The following is a 13,853-nucleotide window of genomic DNA, read 5'->3' as shown; positions in this document are numbered from 1 at the left end:
CTGGACTACTCACAGGACTCCATGGATTCAGGAAATGTATAATATACCCATACTATTTCATTGTGAGAGTTAATTTAATCCTTAAATCATTATTATTAAGAAACGAACTTAGGTCACACACTGGTCTTTACACAGTTGGTCTTTATACACAATGAAAATATAGGATAATAAGGAATACCAAAGTGAGGTAAGGAACTACTTTAACATTATAAACAACATTAAAACATTATAATACAGTGGAATCCGCTTATAGTGATCATGGTTATAGCGATCAACCGCTTATAGCTACTGATCAAAAAGCTTGGTCCCGAATCATTCCTATACACATGCTACTCGGTGCATGTCTGTCTGTATATGGAGAGATCACGGCATCTCTGTTTCTTCAAATCTGATATATCATTTACGTGAATATTTTGAGGAGAGTTTATATTTCCTGCCGGCAGCACCACTGCCATCATACAGGCATTTCAGTTCATACTGTGACAGTAAACGACGTCTCTGCATTGGTGCAATGCTGCTCTATCACCCAGACAGTGAATACTTTGAAATTAAGCCTTTATTTATCCCCATGGGGAAATTCATCCTCTGCATTTGACCCATCCTCTACTAGGAACCTTCCTAGAACTAGGAGCAGTGGGCAGCCGCAGTGCAGCGCCCGGGGACCAACTCCAGTTCTTCTGCCATTGTCTTGGTCAGGGGCACTGACAGGAGTCTTAACCCTAACATACATGTCTTTGATGGTGGGAGGAAACCGGAGCACCCGAAGAAAACCCACGCGAACACGGGGGAGAACATGCAAACTTCCTCACAGAAAGGACCCCACAGCCTACACACATGATTGCATTGAGGTGCTATGAAAAAAAATCCACGTTATTTTATTCCGTTTGTTATGAAGCCTTTCCCTTGCTGAATAGGCAAAAGTAGTTGAGTACATTGAAAAACAAAAACAAAAAAACACAAAGAGGAGTTTATATTATCCTATAAGTGCCGACATTTAAGGCTGTTTAAGTGTCTGGAAAGATCAAGCAAACACACATCAACTTGTACAAGCATTTTAATTTTGAACATCTAATGTGTTTGTTTGCCTGTCTTGCTGACACAAGTTTCTGGTTGACAGGAAGAATATTTTAAATGGACACCTTGGCATTTTCCATTTTAGCCTGGATTTTTCCTAAGGTACTTTATTTCACATAAAGCCTCTGCAGTGGCCCCTCGACTACCATAATGAGCTAGTTTGTGGCTTGTGGTACCAATACTGGTCCCAAGAAATGCTTATGATTCTAACACGCTGTTCATATAACTGAAGTAACAGCAGACAGACTTTTTCCACACAATGTGATCGAGGTAGAGAAACAAATGACTAAATCCAAAATGGCCTGCTCAAGGTCAAGTGAGCCAAAGTGAATGTCACTTCCCGCCTTTCTCTGGGCACCAGCATCCGGAAAAATGGTGGCGTACGGAGCGATACGCTACCTTTTTGATCTTGTTTCAATTGTGCCACAGCAGTACACATATCATGATTGTCAATGTAAACGATAACTGTGCAAGTCAAGAAAGTCGCAGTTTGTGGTCAAACTGTGGCACTATAAGGTATAAATCAGAAAGACTATGCACAGTCGCACAACCAGTCGCGTAAGTGACGTCTCTCCCACCAGTCCATTGTTGTTGATGGTGGTGACAGTGGCTATATACTGTAATGTGCGACACGAGATGTAGTTGATTGACAAAACTAAAGCTTACGTTTTGGTTTCAGGACAAATCTGACTGCGACTTTCTTGACATGGATAGTTATCTTTTAAATTGACCAGATTTAACACGTGGACCCCATGGCACAATTCAAACTGGATCAAAAAAGCATCGTCTCTCACCGTTCACCACCATTCATATTCCTTCAGACGCTGGTGCCCAGAGAAAGGCAGGAAGTGACGTTCACTTTGGCTCTCTATTCACCTTATGTAGCCCCGCCCACTTGACCCATTGTGTCACGACTTCCTGTTCAAAACACCGGCTGTTTTACCTGCTCAAACTAGTCTGACTCACCTGGTCAAACCTAGTTTGACTCACATTATGAGTCAGACTAGGTTTATGAGTCACAGGAAGTGTAAATACAATCAGAACTTCCAATTGTGTTTACACTTCCTGTTAGTCCCTCAAGCCAGACTGTCTCTTCTACATAAGGTGAATAGTCCTTCAGTACTAATGCAGGATAGATGGAAGCATGTCAATGACTCTTTTGAGTACTTTATATCCACTGAACAGGCCATGAGTCGAGTGTGCGTGCCGATCCGAAGCTGGTAACAGTTGGCACCCAAAACTCAAGCTAACAACGCGAAGCACGGAGGCTAAGCTAGCAGCAATGGCCACACACACACCAATGACGTCAACAGCCTTTCAGCATGTTCCAGTCCGATCGAGGCACACCGAGCATACTGGGTCTCCAGAACCTCCGACTGGGGGTCTGATATCCTACTAGCTCATGGTAAGGAAGATATCATCTCTAGCCATTTGGTTAAGTTAAGGTCAACTTTTAGCTTTGTCAAACCAAAATCGGAAAAAAAACTCACAGAAGTGTATAGTCATGTATTAGCCTGCTTCCTATCAAGGCAAGCATGGCATGATACGACCCACATGGAAAACATGTTGGTATTATCTCTTAACATGGGCGCTTTTCCCAACAAGATGTGATATACAGTATGTGCCACACCTAATTCCAGAAATAGTTCTGATCCAGTCTAAGATTAGAAATGATTTAGGCAGACAGTGAACTACAGTCCAGGTTGCACATCCAGGTCCAGATGAAAAGATGATTCTATGCTGCACCACAGTAACTCCTCTAAGGAACTAGGAACCAAGAACTACTGTAGGATAAGTCTACAGTATACAAGGGATCAGCCGATCAGCATTTGGGTAAACAAACAGTGTCACTGGGTGGAAATGGGTAACTTTATAATGGGACCCTATGGAGCCAGCCTTGAGTGTCTGACTCTAGCCGGCTGTGCTGTTTACTAAATTCACTTCATTTTAAAAACTGTGACGGTTCACACAACTTTAACACGACATGCATATATTATGCATCAGACTGTTGAGCTACTTCACTCGGAATGTCAAAATATAAGCGATGTGATGTATAGTTTTGGAGATATTAACGTTTGTTTGGCACAACTCATACCAGTTAACTGCCGTGGGGGTTTCAGTCAGTTTCATGTTTAGGGATGAAACGATCAGATCAGGGACAGCAAATTTAAAATCAGGTGTTCTGTTCATGTGTAAATAAGGACAAGGTTTGATCTGGCAGCAGTACCTCCTACTCATGTTGGCTATCTGGGGCTACAATTAGAATCAGGTTAGACAAAGGACAACATTTAGATGTATAACAGTCCTAAGTTTAATTTAGGTCACACTATCAAGTTTAGACCACTGACAGACCAGTTCTTCCAATACTTCATCCCACTAGACATCAGACTAAACACAAACCAAGTTCAGGAAAAAAAAATGTTGTTCCTGTGCAAATCTGGACCAGGATCAGTGTTATCATTATTTTGTGACACACAAACGTATCTCATTTACCATGCTCACTCTTTTTTAAACAGTCATATAGGTTCATTCTAGGACACAGCACAGCAGTATGGTTATTTGTCCAGAGCAGGCGCAACTAAAACTGGGCTAGGCTCAGTAGTAAATCCCATCCGTGATCAGATTAAAAACATCTATAAAAAGGACTAAGTCTAGATTTAGATCCAAGACAGTTGTAGTTGGGTTCAGACTTGTTCAGAGTTAGTTGGGTTCAGAGGTTCCTCCTCCATCCATTACAAAGACAACAAACCCAAAGCTAGTCCAAGCTGGTCCAAAACCCAGCTGAATCCAGGGTAAAAAAAAGAAAAAAAAGCTAGTTAAGATCAGCATCAAGACCCAAATCCATAGCAGGTCTACCCTAGGCCACACAGCAGTACCTTTTCCACCACGACTTAGACAGACTCTTCATCTTGTCCGGCGTCTGCCTCTGCTGTTTTTGTCGTTTCTGTTTCCCTCCCAGGCGCTTATGGGAGTTGTAGTTCTGCAGGCTGGCCAGTATGGCCGCATCAAACACTTCTTTCAGGTTCTTCTGGGTCAGGGAGGAGCACTCCATGTAGGTCACCGCTCCGATCTCTGCCGCACAGTCCCTGGCATCCGCTGGGTCTACCGGCCGCTCCCGGTACTTAGCCAGGTCGATTAGCACCTGAAGAGAGATCATTTACTTGTTTGTTTGTTGTTGTTTTTTACAGGTTTTCTAAGATAAAACATTGTAAATGGGGATGCACCGATTGCAAAATTGTGGGCCAATACTGATGTTTAAAATAATCCCTTCATCACCCTATCTTTGAAAGACCACATTGATGGTAAGCAATGAAATAAAAAAACACCAGCCTGATTTTTTTTAAACAAATGATTTTTAGCCTCTACATCATGCCAGTAGTATTGTAAGCACCTTGCTTCTTTTACATAATTATACTAATGTCTCAAAAATGGCTGTCGTACTGATTTATTGATTCAAATGTAGGAAGCCTTGTAGAACCTTTAACGCACCTTCACATCTTCTCTAAGGTCGCACTGCGTCCCGACGAGGACGAGCGGGGCGAGGGGGGCGTGTCTACGGATCTCCGGAACCCACTTCTCGGGCACATTCTGGAAGGAGGCGGGGCTAACGACGCTGAAGCACAGCAGGAAGACGTCGGCGTTGGTGTAGCACAGAGGCCGCAGCTTGTCAAACTCATCCTGGAGGCGAGGCGGACGAGGGGAGGGAGAGGGAAAAAAAGATAGTTGAAGGGTGCGAGCTTTTACAAAAGCAATAGACAAAACAGTGGTAGGCAGTTATCAACAGCATCCTGGGTAGTGGGGAAAAAGTGAGAGAGAGGAAAGAGAATGAGGAAGAGACCATTTGGGAGGGAGGGGGGGGGGGGGGGGTGAGTGTAGACAGCCAGGAGCAGCAACAAGGGAAAGGGGGATGAGAGAGGGAGGGAGAGAAAGTCATGAGATGCCTTGATAACTTCAAAGAAGAGGAAGGAACACAGCAGAATCAGATTTAGTACCAGCGGCGTTTGAAAGCCAGCTTTCGATGTCTAGCTCTGTGTGTGTGTGTGCATGTGAGTATGTGTGTGTATGTGTGTGTGTGTGTGAGAGAGCGAGAGAGAGAGAGAGAGAGAGGGGTGAGAGAGAGGGAGGGAGAGAGAGGGAGGGAGAGAGAGAGAGAGAGAGAGAGAGAGAGAGAGAGAGAGAGAGAGAGAGAGAGAGAGAGAGAGAGAGAGAGAGAGAGAGAGAGAGTGCCATCCTTTAGTGTTGAGCTGACTGGAAACAAACTGGCTGGCATTCCACTCCACTCAGGCTTCTGTTTATTGACAGATCAACTATGAAGATATGTGATGTTTCTCCTTCTCCATGTCTTTCCCATTGACTGTGGACTTTCCCTTTATCTCCCTGTGGTGGTGGTGATGATGATGATGATGGTGGTGGTGGTGGTGGCGGCGACGACGATAATTCCCTTCCTCACTCTGTGATGTGACAGGTTAACCCTGGGCACGGGCAATGTGCGTGTGTGTGTGTGTGTGTGTGTGTGTGCATGCTTGTGCGTTTTCATACATAAATACTTTCTTCAGGTGACAGGATGATTGAGCCTGTGTTTTCACAGCGAGAGAAAATGTCCCTTCTCTAGATGCTCATAGAAATGTAAGAAAAATGTATTTAATTTTAAATACAAAGGGGCCTTGTGGTAGCCTATAGGGCAAACACTGTTTTTTTTATTACATGCCGCAAATAAATAAATACATAAAAGGGAGGAAGTGGACTGTATCTCTGTTTAAATTTTTGTCCCACTTTGTCCCACATTGTGAGGTTTGTGATGATTTTGGTCAGTAATAATGTCACTGATGATGTCACAATGTCTATGACATGCAAAGTTGAGCAATTGTGCGCTGAGTGATGTCACTCGAGCACTCCATGATGTGATCAGTGATGGTCACTCCTCACTCGAGCAATTGTGATGACATCAGTGATGCGAAATTGTGATGTGGCAAGCCCGAGCAGCGGGCGAGCCTATTTCTAGTAAAGAAAGAAAGAAAGAAAACAACTCACTGCCCTGCTCCGAGAAGCCCCCGCTCTCTCTCTCTCTCTCTCTCTCTCTCTCTATCAAGGGGACATTGTTTCTAGTGACATTCCAGCAACAACAAAACAGTAGGCTACAACAGGAAACACAAATGCAGCTGTGTGAGTGTGAGTGTGAGTGTGTGTGTGTGTGTGTGTGTGTGTGTGTGTGTGTGTGTGTGTGTGTGTGTGTGTGTGTGTGTGTGCGTGTGTGTGTCCGTGTGTGTGAGAGGGAGAGAGAGAGAGAGAGAGAGAGAGAGAGAGAGAGACACAGAGCGAGTACATTGAAGTAATAATTACTGACCTGCCCAGCTGTGTCACAGAGCTGTATTTTAACCGGTTGCCCATCCACCGACACCACCGCTAGACAGACAGACAGACAGACAGACACACACACACACACACACACACACACACACACACACACACACACACACACACACACACACACACACACACACACACACACTGCTTTTATGCTTTTATTTAGCAGTCAGAGCTATCCCATTGAGTTATTCTACCAACAGTCATATAATAATATATTATTATTATAGGCTATATATTAATAATAATATATTATAATAATAATACAAATATATAATAAGACGGACTACAGCATTGTAATTCAATCCAAAACGAATCCAAAATAGTACGTTTATCTGTGGCTACTTTTTTAATCTCCCATTGTTGTATTACTGCTACAGCCTATATAGGACTAGGCCTAGCTACGTGTCTCTCATTCAGTAGTGAGTTGTGACCTTATTGTCATTTATGGTATTTTGTGTCTATATAATACTATTATACAGGCCTATGCTACTATATTATTCCAGTAGTGTTGCTGTGATATGTTTAGTCCAGTGCTTTTGATCAAGGAAGCTGCCTTGGTGAGAGCTGCTGACACAAGTTTGTGTCTTTCCTCCATGTTACCTGAGAAGTTGTCAAACGCGGTCGGGACGTACTCGGTGGGATAGCCGTTGGTGGTGTAGCTGACCACCAGGCTGGTCTTCCCCACAGCCCCGTCCCCGACCAGCACACACTTCACCCGCTGCTGCCTCTCCCCTGCCCCGGCTCCGGCCCGCCGAGTCCGGCCAGAGGAGCCCCTGTCCCGGCTGCGGAGCCTCCTCGGCGGGACAGGGGGAGGTTTGTAGTCCCCATCGCCCTGCGGAGGCATTTGGCATGAGGAGAGCCGAGGAGATTCAAGCCTGATATGGGCCAGTTTCTGAAGCTCCCATTCTTCCGTTATCAGACAGCTATTAGGCTACAACATGCTTTTAGTCAACTGACTTTTAGTTGCCGCGGCTGTCCGTCTTCTTTTTGTTTCCATGGTTAAATCCCCAAAGTTTGATTTGACGCCAGACTGCTGGAAGTCGAGGCAGTGAAGGGCTGAAAAGGGATCCGGTCGACCGTCCGCAAAAGTTTCTCTCTCCATCCAGTTCACTGGACAGCCCCTTCCTCGTGAACCAGATGACATCAGAGAGAGAGAGAGAGAGAGAGAGAGAGAGAGAGGGAGGGAGAGAGAGAGAGAGAGAGAGAGAGAGAGGGAGGGAGAGAGAGAGAGATTTGGAATGTATTATTATTATTATTATTATTATTATTATTATTATTATTATTATTATTATTATTATTATTATTATTATTATTATTATTATTATTATTACAGTCACTGTGCAAAGAAGGGTCTGTCTGGGTAATACATTTACACGCATAGACACGCACGCACGCAGATAGATTTTTTTTTAACTATCATCTGACGCTATAACTGCCAATAAACCAGAATTAAAATCTTCATTATATGCACAAATGAACTGAGCTTATACTTTCATTTCATTTGGGGATATGATAGTGAGGGACTTTTACGGGATGAAAAACTATATCAACAGAAATATCAATATCATCAGCAGATATGTAAAGGTCTCCATCTGGTGGACAAAAGACACATGACATGCCCCAGGGTGCCATATCCTCGCACACGGACCGTGGACAAGCAACCTCATAACACTTTCTGGGGTTTAATAGTGGCTCTGTCATGCAGAAATTAACCGGGTGTCGTGTCTCGCGGCTTGACATAAAACATTTGATTCAAAGGTTTTCGTTCCTTTGTTAAAAACATAACTCCGAGTATTGCGGAACGATGGCCGGTCAGTGTTTCCTCCGGACGGGTTTCAGAGAAGGACTTACGCTGCACGCTGTCTGTCATGGCTGTTGTGTTGTGGTTGTGACAGCTACTACTGACCAAACAGCACCGTCCTGTCGCAGGTCGCAGAGAGAGAGAGCGAACCCCCCTCACTGCTCTAAAAATGGCCAGCAACACATCGGCGTCTGAGGTCGTTCTGGGCTTTCTGGAGGATGCGGAGCCGTGGCGCCTTCGAGGCCCGCAGTTCCCCAGTAAAGTCGGAGGGAAACCGGCGTGGCTGAGCCAGACAGACCCGCCCTCCTTGCCCGGGCTCGAGTGTGAGATATGCCGTCTACCCTTGGCCTTCCTCCTGCAGGTCAGGGTCGTGGAGGGGAAAGTGGGTGGGTGCAGTAGGCCGCCCGGTGCATTTTAAAGTTCAACCAAAGATTGAAATTCATCAACTGAAGATTGTGGGACCATCAGACACAGCGCACGTCCATCTCAGCCTTCTCTTAAACTATTGACGTTAACGGGACCATCTAGCTATTTAATGATATGCTGTGTGCGCACGACTAGATGATACAGCAGGGATGGATAATAATAATAGAATAAACAATTGTGTGGTTATAAACTGACATGGGGAGGTATCTATTACTTATGCATGAGGGCATATTAAACTCTAATCAGTTGCTACATACATGTTAGTTACATAATCGATTTCTTAAATATGGACTGATAATTGTAATATGAATAAAGTAAGTAGGTTACTCAATTTGAGCTTTATGTATTGTTTTGTTAAAACACACACACAGTGTTGATGCCACTTCCACAGAGTCTTCCAGTTCCTAGTCTCGCTGGCCAGCCTCCGACTATCCAGTTCCTAACAGTCTTGCTTGTTGGACTCACCTGAGTTGCTGTTTAAAGCCCTGAAACCGCCTTGTGTCATTCCTCTTCTGTCTCTATCTGTGCTGCAGGTATATGCACCAATCTCCGGTCAGGACAGGAGCTTCCACAGAACACTGTTCCTGTTCTGCTGCAAAACTCCTGACTGCTACGCACGCAACGACAGCCGCTGTGTGAAAGGTACCACAAATGATTACTGTTGCGGTTATGTTTTCTTTTTCAAATGTTTATCATTCTTCTTCTTGTTGTCAGATATAGGCTATTGACAAAGGCAGCTGTCTTTAATTTTCTATCTTCAGTCTCTCCTCTATTCATCATCTCTCCTTTGTTCTCGGCAGCATTTGTGTGGATCATTTTTAATCACTCTCAGTACAAAGGTTCATCTTTTTTTTTTTTTTTACAAAGTCTTGTTTTCTCCTTCTTGTCAGTATTCAGAAGCCAGCTACCAAGGAGGAATGAGTTCTACCCCTACGACCCTCCACCAGGTCTGTAGATTTGACTAGCCAGACCTACAGTATACTGTAAATGTTCAGTAATTCTCAACAAGTATTCTAACTAACTATTCAACACATATTTTGTTTACGTTTGATGTAAATGTTGTTTGTAATGATGTATAGATAGAATTAGTCAAGGTGGGTGCCTGCCTGAATGTGCTATGGCATACAGATATTTTTCTACCATGTCTGATAGTAAACAGGCCTCATTTATTAATATTACTGCATGTTTGGAATGGTAAAACATTGGACTGAAATCACAGCATACATGAAATTGACAAACTAATATTGAGACATTGATTATTGTCTTATGTTTTAAATGTTTTAGATTAGCAGTTTAACAATGGTTAGGCATTGATGTATTCATCTATTTCTAAATTAGTGAAATTAGGTTCACTGAGCTAGATGTACTCATTGAGTACTTGGTGAATAAATGTGATGGTTCATCCACACAAGGTCACAGCCTGCAAAAAGCCTTGAACTGAAATGCTGGAGGCCAATAAATCACACAGTTAATGAATATGAGTATTGTCAGTGATCCACAGTACCTCATTGTCTCTACATGTTCGGAATTGCGGAAAACTGGTTTACTATTGAGATGTTTTGATATTTTACATTGCATTTTCAACGGCATGACTTTGTCATAAAGGGTCATAATGCATTTTATACACCAAGAAGACAGCTGTCATTTACAGGAAAAAGGTAGCATTGAAGATGGAAGGATTCTGGCAGGACACCCAACATTTATTTATTTATTTATTTTGTAGAGGATGAACCCCCCAGTGATCCTGAACCGGACCCGAGTGCGTTGCCTGTCTCCGGGGTGAAACTGTGTTGGGTGTGTGGTTGCCCCGGTAACAAAGCCTGCTCCCGCTGTCACACTGTAACCTACTGTGGCAAGCACCACCAGACCCTCCACTGGAAACACGCACACAAGAGGGAGTGCTGCAGTCAAGGTGTGTGTGTGTGTGTGTGTGTGTGTGTGTGTGTGTGTGTGTGTGTGTGTGTGTGTGTGTGTGTGTGTGTGTGTGTGTGTGTGTGTGTGTGTGTGTGTGTGTGTGTGTGTGTGTGTGTGTGTGTGTGTGTGTGTGTGTGTGTGTGTGTGTGAGATTATCCACTGGGGGAAACAGTGACACTATTATGTTCAGCAGTGGTGTGCCACCGCAGTAAGAAAGCTAGAATTTAGAATTAGTATTTTCTTGTTGCTGTGGTTTCTGCAGTAAAATAATCAGAGTGCAAGTCCTGCCTTGTATTTATTGATTTATTTGAGGGACAGTGCACATTAATTAACATGACTGTAAACATGCCAGTGTTAGCCAAACGGCTAATTTTCAACTGATGTCCCTTGGCCAGAACTTAAGATACGGTAGCCATTAAAAGCAAACACCAACAATAAAACACACACGCAAATAAAAATTGAAGTAAAAATAACATGTAGCAAGCCAAAGCAATGGGCACCATGCAAGTTAAAACAGACTATACAGGCAGACAAACAGATAAGCATACTATGATCAAACAGAGACAAACAGGCACATATACAGGCATTTAAAAAGAACAACAACAACAACAGTGCAGTGAGAGAGAGATGGGTCGTCCACTAATCAGAAGGTCAGTGGTTCGATTCCCCGGCTCATCCAGTCCGCATGTCCAGGTGTCCTTGGGCAAGAGACATTGAACCCCAAATTGCTCCCGATGGCTGTGCACCCTGCGTGGCAGCTTGTTAATGTGTGAATGTAGGCGCTTTGATAAAAGTGCTAGATAAATGCAGTCCATTTACTATTTAGTACATTCAGTTTGAAATATTTGAATTGAAATGCATTCTAATTGAAGGGTAAAAAAGTGGATTTGTAACCACATTTTAACTACCAGCCAGGTGCTGACTCCAACTGTTGGGGTTGAAGAGTGGAATCACGGTGATGAATGACTCTTTCTGCTGTATTTTCTGTCTCTGTGTAGAGGCCTCAGTCGTCACAGCATCTCCATTCCTCTTCCCTGAGTCTGAGCTGGTCACTGAGCCTGAGGAGGAAGGAGGGAGGAAGGAGGACAAAGGAGAGGAGGAGGAGGAGGAGAGTGCTCTGAGGAGTGTCGACTGTCCTTCCCTAGCAGACGGTAAGCCTTAAAATATGCCTGGCATGGTACAGATCACATGGTACACGCTTTGAGCCCAGTCAATGTCTTTCCAATCCATCTATTTTCTGTGTATCCCATCTGCCTATCGGACCTTCCCTCCTCTCTTCAGCCTTAGCAGAAACAGACCTGGAGGAGATGGCCATGCATGACACTGAAGACAACAAAGTGTTCCAGCGGTTTAAAAAGAGGATAACTCCAGAACCACACCAGGTAAAAAAAGAAAGACTGTAATGGAATGGAGTAGAACACAGTAGAGGTGTTGTCATTCTTTATTTGCTGCGTAGTAGGAGTGAACTAAACAGATGGTTTTCTTTCTTTTTAGGTGCTGCGTTACAGTCGAGGGGGTTCTCCCCTCTGGGTCTCGTCTCAGCACATCCCCTCTGATCAAGATATCCCAGCATGCACCTGTGGCGCCAAGAGGACCTTTGAGTTCCAGGTAACTGCTGAAACTCAATATGGTGTCCTCTTACCCTTCTAAAAGCCGTTTCACAACCAAGTGCGAATTTCCGTGTGGATTATTCACATGGAGATTTACAACAAAATATTTTGTGGTTTATCATGGAAGCTTTGCACACCAGGGCGGAACTTTTGTGCGGCAAGAAAAACAAATCGAACCACTTTGTCTTCCGCAGCATTCTGTCTGTGAAAATATACACCTGACCAATGGAATCTTTACTTTCTATGTCACATTATCAAATGCTGTAAGGCTGAAATAAATGCGTGGCCTTCGATCGCCTTTAAACTTGTCAGGCGGAAAATTCCCACACAAATATTCCGGTTCACATTTTCGTGTCGCACCGGTGTGAAACTACTTTTATGGAGCTGGTTTTCGGCAGAAAACATCCGAGTATGAAGCCTGAGGCTGGCAGCAGAAAATGTCTCTGATTGTCCCTGTTTTTTTGTGATGCTATATTATGAGTTCAAATGAAACAAATCTTAGTGTTACTTTGCCAATATGCAATGGAAAAGTATTGTATTTCATTATTATTCAATACAATTGCAACTCAAAGGACCAAAGTGCCCCTAAAAATCAGATCAAGGTGCAAAAAATGCTCTCTCAAAAAAGAAAAAGAAAATACACTGGGTGCTAGCATATAACAACTGACTGTATGAGGAGCCAGCAGATGTAATGTTTGTTTGTTTGTTTGTTTGTTTGTGTGTGTGTGTGTGTGTGTGTGTGTGTGTGTGTGTGTGTCTCTCTCTCTCTCTCTCTCTCTCTCGCTCTCTCTCTCTCTCTCTCTCTAGGTGATGCCCCAGCTGTTAAACAATCTGTGTGTGGACTCCCCAGGTGTCAGTATTGACTGGGGAACGCTGGCTGTCTACACATGCTCTGTTAGCTGTAACCACGACAACTGCTACTGCCCCGAGTTCATGTGGAAGCAGGATTTCAGCTCAGAGCAACACTTATAGAGACAGAATTCATATTATTTCCCTGGTCCCCTAACCGGAGTCTTTGTCCAAAGAGTTGGGACTCTCCAATGATGTACTGTTTTTGTTTTGTTTGTTTTGCCCAGAAATGTCTCTTCCCTCAATTTAGTCGACTGGACAAGCACTGCTGCTCTTTGTATGCAAATTATTGACCAACAAATCTATAAAGCTTTGCGTTGAATGCGGTTGAATGCAAGATCCTTTTTTCCTGTATGGAGAAGTTTGGGGATGGCAGTAACATCAACCCTGTGGGTTAGAGCCAAAACTCTTTCCAAATACTCAGTAGCTTTCTTTGTTAAGGAACAATTCTGATTTGATTAATTACATTTCTTCACATCTTCTCCATTAGACCCCATTCAAATTCTGGCTGGCGAGAATAGCTTTCCACTAGCTTGGACTGGAAAGAATTGGCCATTGGCTATGATTCAGGACTATGGAGTCATGGTTAATTTCCATTTTCAGCTTGGCATACTAGATGACTGGGCAACCAGGGCTAGTGACCAGCAGTGTTGGGGAGTAGTGAACTGTAGTTGAACTACATTTTTCAGTAGCTTGCTGGTAGTTCAACTACATTCATATTTGCGTAGTGAGTCAAGTAGTTAAACTACTTTTTAGTAATTTCTGTATAGTTTAACTACTCTACAAACTACAATTTTGGGCAATAAAATGAA

At 43.5% G+C, this 13,853-nt stretch overlaps 2 protein-coding genes across 2 annotated transcripts; one reads left to right on the top strand and one right to left on the bottom strand.

Moving 5' to 3' along the window:
- Positions 1-2,408: 2,408 nt before the first annotated feature.
- rhoua (ras homolog family member Ua) lies at positions 2,409-7,472 on the bottom strand. The gene is made up of 4 exons (XM_083650427.1): positions 7,042-7,472; positions 6,419-6,477; positions 4,564-4,752; positions 2,409-4,216 (listed from the first exon to the last, which is right to left on the bottom strand). The coding sequence occupies exons 1-4, from the start codon at positions 7,283-7,285 to the stop codon at positions 3,932-3,934; spliced, it is 777 nt and encodes a 258-aa protein (XP_083506553.1). The 5' UTR covers positions 7,286-7,472; the 3' UTR covers positions 2,409-3,931.
- Positions 7,473-8,350: 878 nt separating this feature from the next.
- On the top strand, positions 8,351-13,853 carry pdcd2 (programmed cell death 2). Its single transcript, XM_083650841.1, has 8 exons — positions 8,351-8,603; positions 9,202-9,310; positions 9,559-9,615; positions 10,392-10,580; positions 11,581-11,733; positions 11,864-11,964; positions 12,077-12,190; positions 13,000-13,853. Exons 1-8 carry the CDS (start codon positions 8,412-8,414, stop codon positions 13,162-13,164), a joined length of 1,080 nt encoding a protein of 359 aa, XP_083506967.1. The 5' UTR covers positions 8,351-8,411; the 3' UTR covers positions 13,165-13,853.

Source organism: Poromitra crassiceps (assembly GCF_964638095.1).
Source record: "Poromitra crassiceps genome assembly, chromosome: 14".
NCBI classification, from domain to species: Eukaryota; Metazoa; Chordata; class Actinopteri; order Beryciformes; family Melamphaidae; genus Poromitra; species Poromitra crassiceps.
The sequence above is the reverse complement of the archived record's forward strand: the minus strand, read 5'-3'. Positions and strand labels throughout refer to the sequence as shown.

What these genes read in the sequence shown, in the direction of transcription:
- rhoua (XM_083650427.1), bottom strand. Translation starts at nt 7,285, where the DNA reads ATGCCTCCGCAGGGCGATGGGGACTACAAACCTCCCCCTGTCCCGCCG. An exon ending in TCTGTGACACAGCTGGGCAG is followed by an intron (nt 4,753 to 6,418) that starts GTCAGTAATTAT and finishes CCTCGCCTCCAG; the next exon opens with GATGAGTTTGACAAGCTGCG. An exon ending in ACCTTAGAGAAGATGTGAAG is followed by an intron (nt 4,217 to 4,563) that starts GTGCGTTAAAGG and finishes ATCTCTCTTCAG; the next exon opens with GTGCTAATCGACCTGGCTAA.
- pdcd2 (XM_083650841.1), top strand. Translation starts at nt 8,412, where the DNA reads ATGGCCAGCAACACATCGGCGTCTGAGGTCGTTCTGGGCTTTCTGGAG. An exon ending in CGACAGCCGCTGTGTGAAAG is followed by an intron (nt 9,311 to 9,558) that starts GTACCACAAATG and finishes CCTTCTTGTCAG; the next exon opens with TATTCAGAAGCCAGCTACCA. An exon ending in CTGTCCTTCCCTAGCAGACG is followed by an intron (nt 11,734 to 11,863) that starts GTAAGCCTTAAA and finishes TCCTCTCTTCAG; the next exon opens with CCTTAGCAGAAACAGACCTG.